The following is a 13,125-nucleotide window of genomic DNA, read 5'->3' on the forward strand; positions in this document are numbered from 1 at the left end:
CGTTTCACTTCGGGTGGCCCTCCCCCCGTGTTGCAAGTCCTGTAAAGATCGGAGCAGGCCCTCCGCCTCTCTCTCACTATGGCCTCGTCCTCGTCGACATCGCTACGGCCTTCCTCCTGCTGCCTGGACTCCGCCTCCTCATTCCCGCCCATACGACATCGACCCGACCCGCCAACCTGGTCCTGCCTACCACTCTGTCCACGCACCCTGGACTCCGCCCCTTCTCCACTCAAGCCCCTCCCTCATAAACACTGTCTCCACACGCTCTGCTGAAGCCAGAGATGATGCGCTAGCTGTCAGGCGCCGCACATCCCCCCCCCCGAAACATATTGGTGGTGCGTTTGTGCGATCAAGAACAAAGGTATACCGAGATCGTAGCCTCAACTCCTTTCCCTTCTTGTTTCAATACTCCCTCTTCATCGGGTTTTCTGTGTCTGTGTGTGCGTGTGCGTGTGCGTGTGCGTGTCCTGGCGCCTGTCTGCTTAAGTAAGACTGCAGAAGATCATTATTTTTATTATTATTAACCTCCGCCATCGAAGATTGGAGGTTACTGTTTTCACCCCTTTCTGTTTGTTACTTACGAAATCTAAAGATTTCGTAAGTATATTGATGCCTTCAGTTTCTGTTTGTTTGTTTGTTTGTAGGCACGATAACTCGAGAACGGAAGAAGCTACCAATGTCAAATTACACCACGTGATTCAGGAGGGTGGTGGCGAGCGCTGATTAAATTTTGGTCAAAATCGGTCAAAGGTCAAGGTCACAGTGAGGTCAAACATCCAAAACATTCGATTTTTGATGGTTTGGTACAGAATAATCTTAGAAACTTCTGGTTTGCGTCGCTACGTTCTCTCGAGACAGCTTTTATTAGACAAGGTCAAGTGGTCAAGTTGACGATTTCGTAAGTACCAGTCTATGACTGCTTGTTTGTTTGTTTGAGGCACGATAACTCGAGAACGGAAGAAGCTACCAATGTCAAATTACACCACGTGATTCAGGAGGGTGATGGCTAGTGCTGATTAGATTTTGGTCAAAATCGGTCAAAGGTCAAGGTCACAGTGAGGTCAAACATAATTCCGTAAATTCATGTGGAGAAATGGAGTATTTTTGCTTCGCTAGATGTTACGAGTTCGTTTTCACTTCGATTTTAATTTTGTCTTCGGTTTTGCGATCGCTTAGGACGCTTAAAACTCGGTTGTCGGAATTCTGGTAAAAATCAGATGTTTTGGAGACGTTTTAAGATTGTATGAAAAATATTTCACTCGACGCGTCACGGGTCGTCCCATGATGCAGTGCGCTCGAGCAGACGCGTCGTTGAGTTACGTTAAGGTATCATATAATTGCGTGGAGAAATGGAGATTTTTGCTTCGCTCGACGTTACGATTTTTGATGGTTTGATACAGAATCATCGTAGAAACTTCTGGTTTGCGTCACTACCTTCTCGAGAGACAGCTTTTATTAGACAAGGTCAGAGGTCAAGTTGACGATTTCGTAAGTACCAGTCTATGACTGCTTGTTTGTTTGTTTGTGAACAGTATTACGGAAAAACTCCTCGACGGATTTCGACGAAACTTGGTGGGGAGGATTAGGTATGGTCCAAGGACCATGCCATTAGATTTGGGACTTGGCCCAAAATCCAATATGGCCGCTATGGCGGCCATTTTGAAAAAAATATTTGAGGTTTTTTTTTTTGCATTTCTACATGTTTGAAGTGATTTCCACCCCCCCCCCCCAAAAAAATGCAACTTTTTTCCAACAAAATTTCGAATTTTTTTTTTTGCATTTCTACATGTTATAAGTGATTTCCAACAAAAAAATGCCAAAATTATAATTGCGGCTGATTTTGGAACTTCAGGTGGATATACCCATGTAAAATCAATTTCTGTCTCAAGGAATCTCGTTATGACGAACGAATTGAGTATGTAAAAGTTAAAAGTAAAAAGGAAAGTTGCAAACTATAACTCTGTGAGCACTGTTGACGTCAAATTGAATGAATAGGATATCAGGTTCACTTGAGTGACCTAGCAGTATTGGCGGCAGAGGTTTTGCACTCTCCCGAGTGCTCTCCTCTAGTTAACCTCCGCCATCGAAGATGGACGGAGGTTACTATTTTCACCCGTTTGTTTGTTTGTGTTTGTTTGTGAGCAGTATTACGGAAAAACTCCTGGACGGATTTCGACGAAACTTGGTGGGGGGATTAGGTCTGGTCCAAGGATCATGCCATTAGATTTTGGACTTGGTCCAAAGTCCAATATGGCCGCTATGGCGGCCATTTTGAAAAAAAATATTTGAATTTTTGTTTTTGCATTTCTACATATTCTAAGTGATTTCCACCCCCCCAAAAAAAAATTGTTAGAGAAAATAAAAAACCCAGAAATTTTGCACCTTTTTTTTTTCAAAAAAATTTCGATTTTATTCATTTGCCATTTCTACATGCGCGTCGATCTAGTTTAGTTTATTCAATCGTGGTTCAGTAGAGTCTGATCCATTTTGACCTACAATGAATAGGATATCAGGTTCACTTAAGTGACCCAGCAGTATTGGCGGCGGAGGTTTTGCACTCTACCGAGTGCTCCCCCTCGAGTTATTATTGTTATGATTCTCACGTTAAGTCTGCTCTGTGTCCCCTTTTGAAAGTTGCCTGTTTATTTGCTGCACCACACCTCTCTTCCCTATCTCTGCACAACACACCCCAATAAATCCTGATCGTGCCACATACCATTTCTCGCCCATTGTTAATAAATTATTATTAGGAATGTTACCTGCTCGTTTTTGTCTTTTCTTCCATTGATTCAGCATGGTCCGAATCCTAGTTAAGCCGGGAATTATTTCAGAATCCGGTCTGATAAATGCATCCACACATCCAGGTCCTCAGACAGTTATTTCCTTCAATGCATGTTCAGATTAGCCCCATCCCCATGTCTAATGGGATCTTAAATGTGATGTGTTGAGAAGGGTAAAGGATATATCCCCTCTCTTATGGGAAGTTTTTTTTTTTAGATCCTCGTGGAGGATCTCAGTCTTACTCATGTTGTTGTTATTCATCTTCTTCTTGTGGACTTTTTTGTTTCACAGCCTACAGTTTTCATCGAAACTTCCTGAAACTTGGCATATATATGTAAAAATACCCTGCGCAGACAGTAACCATAACCGATTTTGAAAATTCCTCCTGGAAAAAAAAGTTATGATGTCAAAATATATCCACTAATGGAAATCGCCTAAAAAATTATCTCCGAAACAAGGCAAGCTTTTTGAATTCTGTTTGCAGGAATTAGCAAAGATGAATTACCGCATATACGATACATCACTATGACGTCATATCAAATTTTTGACATTTTTTGTTTCACAACTCGAGTTTTCATCAGATCTTCGTGAAACTTGCCATGTATATGCAGAAAGCCCACGCGCAGGCAGTAACCATCTTCGATTCTGGAAATTCTTCCGAGAAAAAAAAGTTGACGTCATAATATCGCCGCTAATGGAAATCGCCGATACCATTATCTCCGAAACTCGGCAAGCTGTTTGAATTTTGTTTGCGGGAATCAAGCCGGGCATTAGCACAGATAATTTATCGCAAACCTGATACATCACAATGACGTCATATTCGCTTTTATTACGTCATCATTAAGAGGACGAGGATCTTAGCTCATTTGAGCTTGTTTCTTTACGACAGACACGTTCACACACATTTCTTTCACGAGCTCTGAAGCTCGCCCTCATTTTTCCTCAGCAACATTTCTTTCACGAGCTCTGAAGCCTGCCCTCATTTTCCTCAGCAGCATTCTTTCGTGAGCTCCGACGCCCGCATTTTTTGAGAGCGCACGGGTCGTCATGATAACTGTGCCCCAGTGGGGCGGGGTGAGTTTGGGGTGGACGGCACCCCGTGGAGACGGCCCCGGAATATAAATACGAGCGAGAGAAAGCGTGAGGGACGTTCTGTGAGGAGAGACGTTCTGAGATATAAAAAAGTGAGGAAAAAGCGAAAAAGGGACGTTCTGTGAGGAGAGATGTTCTTAGGTATTAAAAAACGAGCGAAAGAGGGACGTTGTCTGAGGAGAAAAAGTCCAGAGAGGAAAAAGCAAAGGGCGAGAGAAGCGACCAAGAAGCGGGTATCTAACCAGTGCCGAAGAGACAATTCGCCCTTCCAGTGCTTCGGCAAGCAAGCGTGTGGTGTGCATGTGGGTGTGAGCAGTGTCGCCAACAAGTGAGGCTCGGATCGATCACCAACACCAGGCTCTAAACCCGTAACGGACGATCTCGGTGCCCTCCAGACGTCGACTGGCATTCAAGGCTGCCCCGCGAGAGGGTGCATGGCAAAGCTGGGTGCTGGCGACGGACATGACATGCACACACGCATTTTCAGGACATTTTTGCTTCACGGACGACTTTCTTGTGAGTGAGACGATTCTCCCCCCTTCCCTCCCCTGAATGATCTGCTGGGTACCCGTGTCTGCGTTTAGCTGCAAGTCAACCCCCGAGCATTGTTCTCGACATTATAAGTCTAGTCATTCCACCTCATATCACTGAAGGCCTCCCAGTTGACCCCCTCAGATTTACTTTAAACTTTCATAAAATAGTTCCCAGGTATCAAAATGAAGCTGCGTAAAATTTTAGGTCCATAGATGCGGTCAACTCCGAGATATTGAGGGTTGAAAATGTGGTTGTGGCCCTATTTTTATGGTCGTTGCGAGCATCACAAAATGAACGGCTACTTTTAAACTCCCACAACTTTTTAAATATTAATGCTAAAGCCTTGAAATTTTCAGAGATTATTCTTGTACAACTGCTCTGCAAGAAACAAACATAAAACGGAGTATACCTCTATTAATTTTTATGACCTGATCAGTTGAAATCCAGAAAAAAAAAATGTTGGTTTTGTATGAAGACCTAACTTTGAGACCCCATATATTTTTATTGACCCATCCCAGAAGCTTGAAATTTTTCCAGGTAATAACTGTATGGTAGTAGTATTCAAATACATGTTTACTTTTCTTAATCAGTCATATATAATACAGTCATGATCCCTCAAAAATTGAAAATTTTCATTTTTCCCCAAAATTCAGGTGAGGATTGCAAATATATGACAAGGTATACCACTTCAAATTGTTCACCATTGGAAAGAGCATATTCAAGTTTACAAAAGTGTCAAATATCAAAGTGGTATAATGTGTCTATCAATATTTTTTAAAATATCTGAATAAATGATGTTCTGCCAGTGCTGTGCGCGTTGTGTGTGCGATTTAATGAACAGTCCTTTTACATGTAGTACATATATGTAGTACATGTACAGTATATACAATGTACATACATATCATCTGCTATTAGGATACCATGAACACAATACTTTGAAATTTGAATTTGTAATTCTTTGTTTCTCATTTGTAAATAGCAAGAGTTGAACTCATCTGCCTGGGGCTAAAAATAGAACTCAGGAATAGTGGCTGATCTGCTGATGTCAGCAGTGTATATATTTACATTCAAGGGAGGACATTTATTGGGTTCCTTTGGTCCATGTGATGAAAGTTATTGATGCTCCCCTAACGTCAACTGGGAGACAGTACAAGCTCGCACCTGACTTGGAAAAGCAGATCCAGGACCAATTCAAATCATTTACGTGAAATGTTTTATTACATTGTTATTGCAGTATGTGATATATTTTTGTATTAATTTGAATCACAGAACTAATCATTCATGATTACCATGGTGCCCACACCATGCACACACTTCATGTATTCATGACTGTGTTAACAACAGTTTTAAAAAAAATAGAAAATATATTTAAAAAAAAATATACCACTTTGATATTTGACACTTTTGTAAACTTGAATATGCTCTTTCCAATGGTGAACAATTTGAAGTGGTATACCTTGTCATATATTTGCAATCCTCACCTGAATTTCGGGGAAAAATGAAAATTTTCAATTTTTGAGGGATCACGACTGTATTATATATGACTGATGAAGAAGAGTAAACATGTATTTGAATACTACTACCATACAGTTATTACATGAAAAAAATTTCAAGCTTCTGGGATGGGTCAATAAAAATATGTTGCATGTTGTTCTTCTTTCGGCTGCTCCCGTTAGGGGTCGCCACAGCGGATCATCCGTTATGATCCGCATACTGATTTGGCACAGGTTTTACGCCGGATGCCCTTCCTGACGCAACCCTGGTCGCCTCTTACGACACAGAGAATAAGGATTGGGTTTCGCCATGATTCCGGGCTGCCCTACACCCTCTCGTAGCACGGCCCAGCGCAGAGCACCAGTCCTCAAGCGATCCTCCAACCCAAGCCTCTGAGTAGCCGGATTACAGGCGCACGCCACTACGCCCGGTGGGTCAATAAAAATATGTGGGGTCTCAAAGTTGGGTCTTCATACAAAACCAACATTTTTTTCTGGATTTCAACTTATCAGGTCATAAAATTTAATAGAGGTATACTCAGTTTTATGTTTGTTTCTTACAGAGGAGTTATAGAAGAATAATCTCTGAAAATGTCAAGGTTTTAGCATTAATATTTTAAAAGTTGTGGGAGTTTAAAAGTAGCCGTTCATTTTGTGATGCTTGCAACGACCATAAAAATAGGGCCACAACCACATTTTCAACCCTCAATATCTCGGAGTTGACTGCGTCTATGGACCTAAAAATTTTACGCAGCTTCATTTTGATAACTGGGAACTATTTTATGAAAGTTTAAAGTTAATCTGAGGGGGTCAACTGGGAACATTTTCTTAAATTTGGTGATTTCAGATGGAATGACTCTCTAGCATTGTTTGAACCGAGATAGACTGGGAGGTAATTACCACAGATTTGACCAAAAAATTGTCGGTACGCACCAGCGGTTAAAACGCTTGGCCGCCCTAATTAAAATGTAATCAGATAATATTGGTGCTTTGCCGAGGGCGTGCTCCCCACTCAGGTAACCACGTGACCTCTACTGAAACGGAATAATTAGACGGCGGACACTGGAACTCGTGGTTGACTGGGTGGCGTTCGTGGTTTTAAAACAACCCACCGTACCATAACGTTAATTGTGAACGGTGGCCCCAGGTCCGGCTCTTCCGAGGACAACCAGGGATTTATCCCCGAGTGACAAGCTGGTGTCTCAGTCTCCGTGGCCACAACAATATATATATATATACACACACACACACACACACACACACACACACACACACACACACACACACACACACACACACACACACACACACACTAGAGGGGTGTGCTTACACGAACCGTGCTTCTCCATTGTCTCGGATCACTCACTGCATTAAAAACAAAAAAAAAAATCATTTATTCATATTGTCGTAGTTTCCCACCCGCTCGGCGTACGGGCGACCGCTTTAGCCAATGGCGGCCGCTCTCGCCCACCGAACGGGCAAACCTAGTCGCAGCTGAACAACGCCGAAATCCAGCCACGGGTGTGTTTTTAATCACACCGAAAATCAGCCAGCTATTCTGTCCGCACGCGACAGGGTCTGATCGCCGAATTGTCGATTTACCTAATTATGCGCGCAGACAGAAATGCCGGGGATTTACACCTCGACAGGACCTGCTTGGAAACGAGCCGCTAAGCAGCTCGCTCCGTTTGCGATTTGCCGAGCAGTGTATATCGCCAAGCCCCGCCGGATCCGATTACTCTATTGGCTATTTACAAAGCCAGCTAATTTCCCGAACTTAATAATGGCAGTTCAATCGAGGGAAAGGACGCAACAAACGGGTCAACATTCACACAAGGACATGTATTATTATAGCACTATGCAGGCATGCACGTATACAATTTAGGTGAGGCAAACACGCATGCAATTATTCAAGGCAAAGAAAAGCAATGCAATCAACAAAAACACGACAAAAAGAACTACAACCGTTGGTCTATTTATTATGCACAATTACTTATTAACAGTTCTACTTAACAAACTCGGCGCCACAACATTCATTCAAAGAAAAACCCCAGGAAAGGCAAGGGGTAGGACTGGACCTCTTGCGTCTTTATAATTCACGGAGCCGTGGGGACCGCAAAAGCCCCGAGAGGCCGCGCTGCTAACCTGTCACCCTCATGGTGACTCGCTGGGCGCTCCTCGATGTCCCGTCCACACGGTAGCTGGCGTGACCGCGGCTCTGCCCAGGCCTCGTCGTGCGGCCCGGTCGATTGGGCCTAGCCGACAATGCCTCAGAGGAACGAACGGGCCTTAGCTCTTTCAGAGTTGATGCTCTCGCAAGAGGCTGCCCGTTCCTCAGTGTCGTTCGGACTGTCCCGGGGCCCGATCACCTCGGGCTGGTTGGCGACTCCTCTCCGGCTGCGCTCCAGCGACCCACAGTTCGGCACGGCACGGCAGGCTGCGCTCCAGGCTCCGCTGCGACGATCCCGACTGCCTGCTCGCCACGCGACTCCTCACAGGCCGCAGACCGACTCTCCACCGACTCTCTTCAAGCGAGCTCCACGGTGAACCCAGACTTCTTCAGCTCCCCACCGACTCCAGACTTCAACAACCCGCTTGGCGTCTCTGCGCGCCTTTATATGGAGTCCGTGAGGCGAGGTTTTGATCTCTCCCCTCTGACCTCTGACCCCCTGCTGGCTCCGCCTCTTTTGATCTTTTGATCCGATCGCAAGTCATGCGAAGAGAGCGGACGTTGCAGAGATCATCAGCCCCATGCGGACGTTGTGGAAATCACCGGCCCCCGTCCTAACAGGGAACCCCTGCGTCTGTGATGCCGTTCGTGGGGAACTCGCCGTGGCTGGCGCAAAGATGGCGGCACAATGGAGATGAAGGTGAGGCGATGCTGTTCGTTGTTGGTAATGTTGTGAGGAGATGTGGTTTAGGAGATGGCGAGGATATGTCGTTATGGTGAAGGTGGTTGTTGTGAAGGCGGTTGTGGAGAAGGGGGCTGTGATTGTTGAGATGTGGTTGTGGTGGTCGTGGTGGTTGTGGTGGTTGATCCAAAATAAAGATAGCAAAAGAAAAACACTGCCTCAAAGATCACAGCCCGGTTACACAAATAATTCCCTTTCGACCTCGGTGGGGAAATCTAATCTGAACACAGACTTAGACATAACTGATCTCTGGGAAACCTGAATGGTGTTCTGTGAATTTCCACAACCGTAACAATATTTTAATTTATGGATGTTGTCTGACGATTCTATGATTTTTTTTCGGTGTATCGGCTTCGACGTCCATCGGCACGCAAAATTTCAGCTTTCTACGCCACCTGGAGGGTCCTGATCTTTAATATCAGTCAGTTAGTGGTTAGAAAAAAAAAATACACATATATATATATATATATATATATATATATATATATATATATATATATATTGTTACGGCTGTGGAAATTCGTAGAACACCATATAGGTCCTTAGATCAGTTATGCCGGTAAGTCTGTGTTCAGTTAGATTTCCCCACCGTTGTTTAATGGGATTTATTCGTGTCACAGGGCTGTGTGATCCTTTGAGATAGCCGTTTTTCTTTTCCTATCGTTATTTTGGGACAACCACATTTTAACCACCAACCGCAATAACCACGATCAACGCCGGCCACGATCGCCTCAATCCACAACAACCACCATTACAACAACCACCTTTACCACAACGCCAACCACGCCATCACAACAACCACGATCGCCTCAACCATCAACCACAACCGAACCACCACCACCAACGTCGCTCTCAATAACCGCTTCACAGCAACCTCCACCACAACCACACACGCCTCTCAACAAACCACGCCATCCTCACCACTTTATCCCCAACCATCAACATCGCCTCACCACCTTCTCCACCCCAATCACCTTTGCAACCACAACGCAAACCACCAGCCACTCCACAACTACAAGCAACCACACCACAATACCACGCACCAACGAATAGTATCTGTGAAAGCCAGCGCAATGCGAAGGAAACCAGAGGAGTTCCGATGGTGCGCGGATTTTCCCGCCTGTTTTCCCGCGCTTTGGTGTGGGGGAAGTGGAATGCGGGTCGAAGGTCAGAGGTCATGTAAAGGAGGGGCCTCTTTTTGGGGGAATGATTTCCTTGGACCTGAGCGAAGAATGATTTCTCTCGCCCCCCCCCCCGGGTGGCCCGCGGGGAGGGGGACGAGAGGGCACGCCCCTTTTCTCGAAGCTTCCCGCAGGAGCTGGAAGGGGGGGGCGGAGTCAGGCGTTGGAACCTGGGGAATAAAAGGGCGCACGAGACACCAGGTTCGTTCGTTGTTAGTCATCGAGTCGTATTGCCTCTTCGGGGGAGCTTCGTCTCTTCGTGGCATTGGGGATCGCTGCTGCTCCGTGGTGTTCGAGATCTGGGTGCCTTCCCTCCGGGTGCCAAGTCGTGAGGGTTGTGTGCGGTGGTCCAGGGTCGAGGCGCGCACGAGAGGAGAGTGCTGGAGAGAGTTCGCCGACCGTCGCACCACGAGGGTGCAGGTAACCAGCGTCGGTCTCGTGGGACCCATTCGGTCAGCCAAGTCCCACGCCATAAAGGCCCACGGGCCCAGTCTGACCCCCCTGTCTGTGGAGGTGGTCTTTTCTCTTCTTTTGTGTGAATGATGTGGCGCCGTGTCCATAAGAAAACCTGTTAAGTGCCTGTGAAATAATAAGAATATTCGGTCGTAGTGCTTTCTCTTGCTTTCGTTTGCCTTGCCCGTGTCTCTGTCCTCGTCCCGTGTATGCTTTTCTGTATACGTGCATGATTGTTGCATTGCATACGTGTTTCATTATAATAAATGTGCTTTGTGTGAATGTACCCCGTTCGTCGCGTCCTCCTTTCACCCGATTGGAAATGCCATCTTGCATCGCGGAATAAATAGCTGGGTTTTAAACACACGTTAAATAGAATCGGATCCGGCGAGGTCGGGCGATAATTTCCCGCTCGGTTATCACTGCAGAACGGAACGGACCGCTTAAGCGGTTCGTGTCCCAAGCCGACCTGCGCCGAGGTACGGTCTCCCGGTTAGCTATCCACGTGGGTACTTAGGTATATCGAGATTCGGCGATTGACCCTATCCTGCGCGGGTAGAAAATTGGCTAGGCTGTGGTGGGGTTGAAGACCCACCCGTGACAGGGTTCCGGCGTTGCTCCGGAAGGTCACGACTGAATTGTCCATCCGGTGGGCGAGCTGCTACTATTAGTGGAAAGCGGCAGTTAGCACGCCGGCGGGTGTGAATTCGTAACAATATATATATATATATATATATATATATATATATATATAGCAAAAGTAATAATAATATAAAAATTACCCCCGTGTGGGGGTGACGGTCATCTCTATAATACCACAAATTCTCAATGTTCAGTTCAGGTAACCGCGAAACAGTCCAAACTTACCGTTTAGATTGAAATAGTTCACAGAGATACACTAGGATAATACTACAAATGACATAATTAATAAATATGTATTGTTCATTTAGTTCCCGGATTAACACATCAGAATCACCAGTAAGTGCAATACGTGGTTTTCCGGTCCGTCCACTCTCTGGGGACATTTCACTTCCGGTTGCAGAAAAAAAAAACGAAAAAATGGGCTTAGCTCTTGAAGATTATGATAATCCTGTCGATTATTCTTCACTGATTATAATGCAACTTTCAGAATGAAAATTGGTCAAGTATTTATAGAGATATTGAGGTTTGAAAAATCGTTAGAGCTAGCAAATTCATTAATTATTAATTCCACAGAAGTTTCGTGACACTGCACAAAGTAACATGTCAGGTATGAAAAAACATTTTGTATGCCAGATTCATTAATTATTAATTCATTAATTATGGAATGTACTCATTGATATATTAATCAGAAAGCCCGAAGCATGTAGCATAATTTATCACTTATCCCCTCATCCGGGATCCGTGGCCTCGCCCCACAGCCTGCAGCCCTATGTCCGCCGGTGATTATGTTAGATATCGGCACGATCGAGAGGAGCCTGCGAATTATCCCTGCTGATGCACCGAATTGATGCAATCGTTCGGCCAGAATATTCGTTGTCAAGATGTTGCGTGATTAAATCACCAATACAGTCACTCAAATTTATACCGCCGACATACTTCTTAACAATCACCATCGCCCCAGAAACCACAGTCAATCTGAACCACGCTGGCCACTGCTCAAACGCCATGACCGGACTACTGCGCAGTTCTACTACGCAGTTTGGTTAAAGATGACTCAGCATTTTGGCGCGCACGAAATTATACTTTGAAAATAAATGCCGACGTTTACATTTTGGGTTTTGAAACTTTTGCACCTTCGGCGGAAAATGTATAAATATAAAAGGCTAAAAATGTGTTTTATATTTATATTTCATTTCTCCTTCCTTCTTTGCGAATCACATCGGCGTTTTTGGCCATCTTCCAGATCACGTGACGATCAAACGGGACGGAAATTAAAAAATCTGTCCGGTTCGATACAAGATAATATTTTTTACTATCATAATCAATAAACAGTTGCCGAATATCTTGTAGAATGGCAGACTAGATAGGTTTTGAAAATGGCAATTTTTATAACTTACGTGACCTCGTGACCTCGTCCCTGACCTTGAACCCGGACAAAAGTTATATCGTTGTGCAACACTCATCGGCCTCTACCCACATACTAAGTTTCATCAAGATCGGAAAGAAAAATTGTTGACGGACGTACGGACGGACATTTGGTCCGGCTTTATTAGGTCATCTCGGTAGAGATGACCTAATAATATAAATAATGGATGGGGGCTGACCAAAATTGCCATTTGTATAAACACTGTACCTGCCATTTCTATAATATATAAACATTGCACCTAGCATTTTGATGAGATTCTGAAAAGCAAGTGATGAAACATGTCAAGGTTTGTCATCTCACTGCGGATTCGAGCGCTGGCGAAAGCAGGGATGAGCGAGTTGGTGGTGAAGTCCGGGTGCAAAATAGCACCATGCGTGTACGCCTCCACAGGCAGCGAGTCGAGCAGCTCACGGTAGTGCAGTACTCGGGGGTGCAAGAGGCTGTCTTCATCAGGAATCAACCGTAGAACTCCTTCTGGGAGATGAAAAGCTTTCACTGTGTCTCGCTGGCAGATTGAAGTTTTAACAAATAAACGTTCAAATATTTAGCCACACAATTTGATATGCAAATGACAAAATGCCTCTGTTCATCAGTCAGACTTTACTGCAGTG

At 44.8% G+C, this 13,125-nt stretch overlaps 1 protein-coding gene across 2 annotated transcripts in view; it reads right to left on the reverse strand.

The window, feature by feature from the left end:
- The window catches only part of GDAP1 (ganglioside induced differentiation associated protein 1), a 31,630-nt gene that overhangs the window by 15,802 nt on the left and 2,703 nt on the right, over positions 1-13,125 (reverse strand). The window contains exon 3 of one of the 2 annotated variants that reach the window (XM_085858200.1): positions 12,815-12,985. In XM_085858200.1, the coding sequence (XP_085714326.1) occupies positions 12,815-12,985 (171 nt within the window). Of the gene's footprint in view, positions 1-12,814; positions 12,989-13,125 lie in introns of both variants that reach the window. The other variant, XM_085858199.1, reaches the window with a different exon arrangement.

This window comes from Eptatretus burgeri, chromosome 15, assembly GCF_056783735.1.
Source record: "Eptatretus burgeri isolate ZD-2024b chromosome 15, Ebu_testis_v1, whole genome shotgun sequence".
In the NCBI taxonomy this organism is placed as follows: domain Eukaryota; kingdom Metazoa; phylum Chordata; class Myxini; order Myxiniformes; family Myxinidae; genus Eptatretus; species Eptatretus burgeri.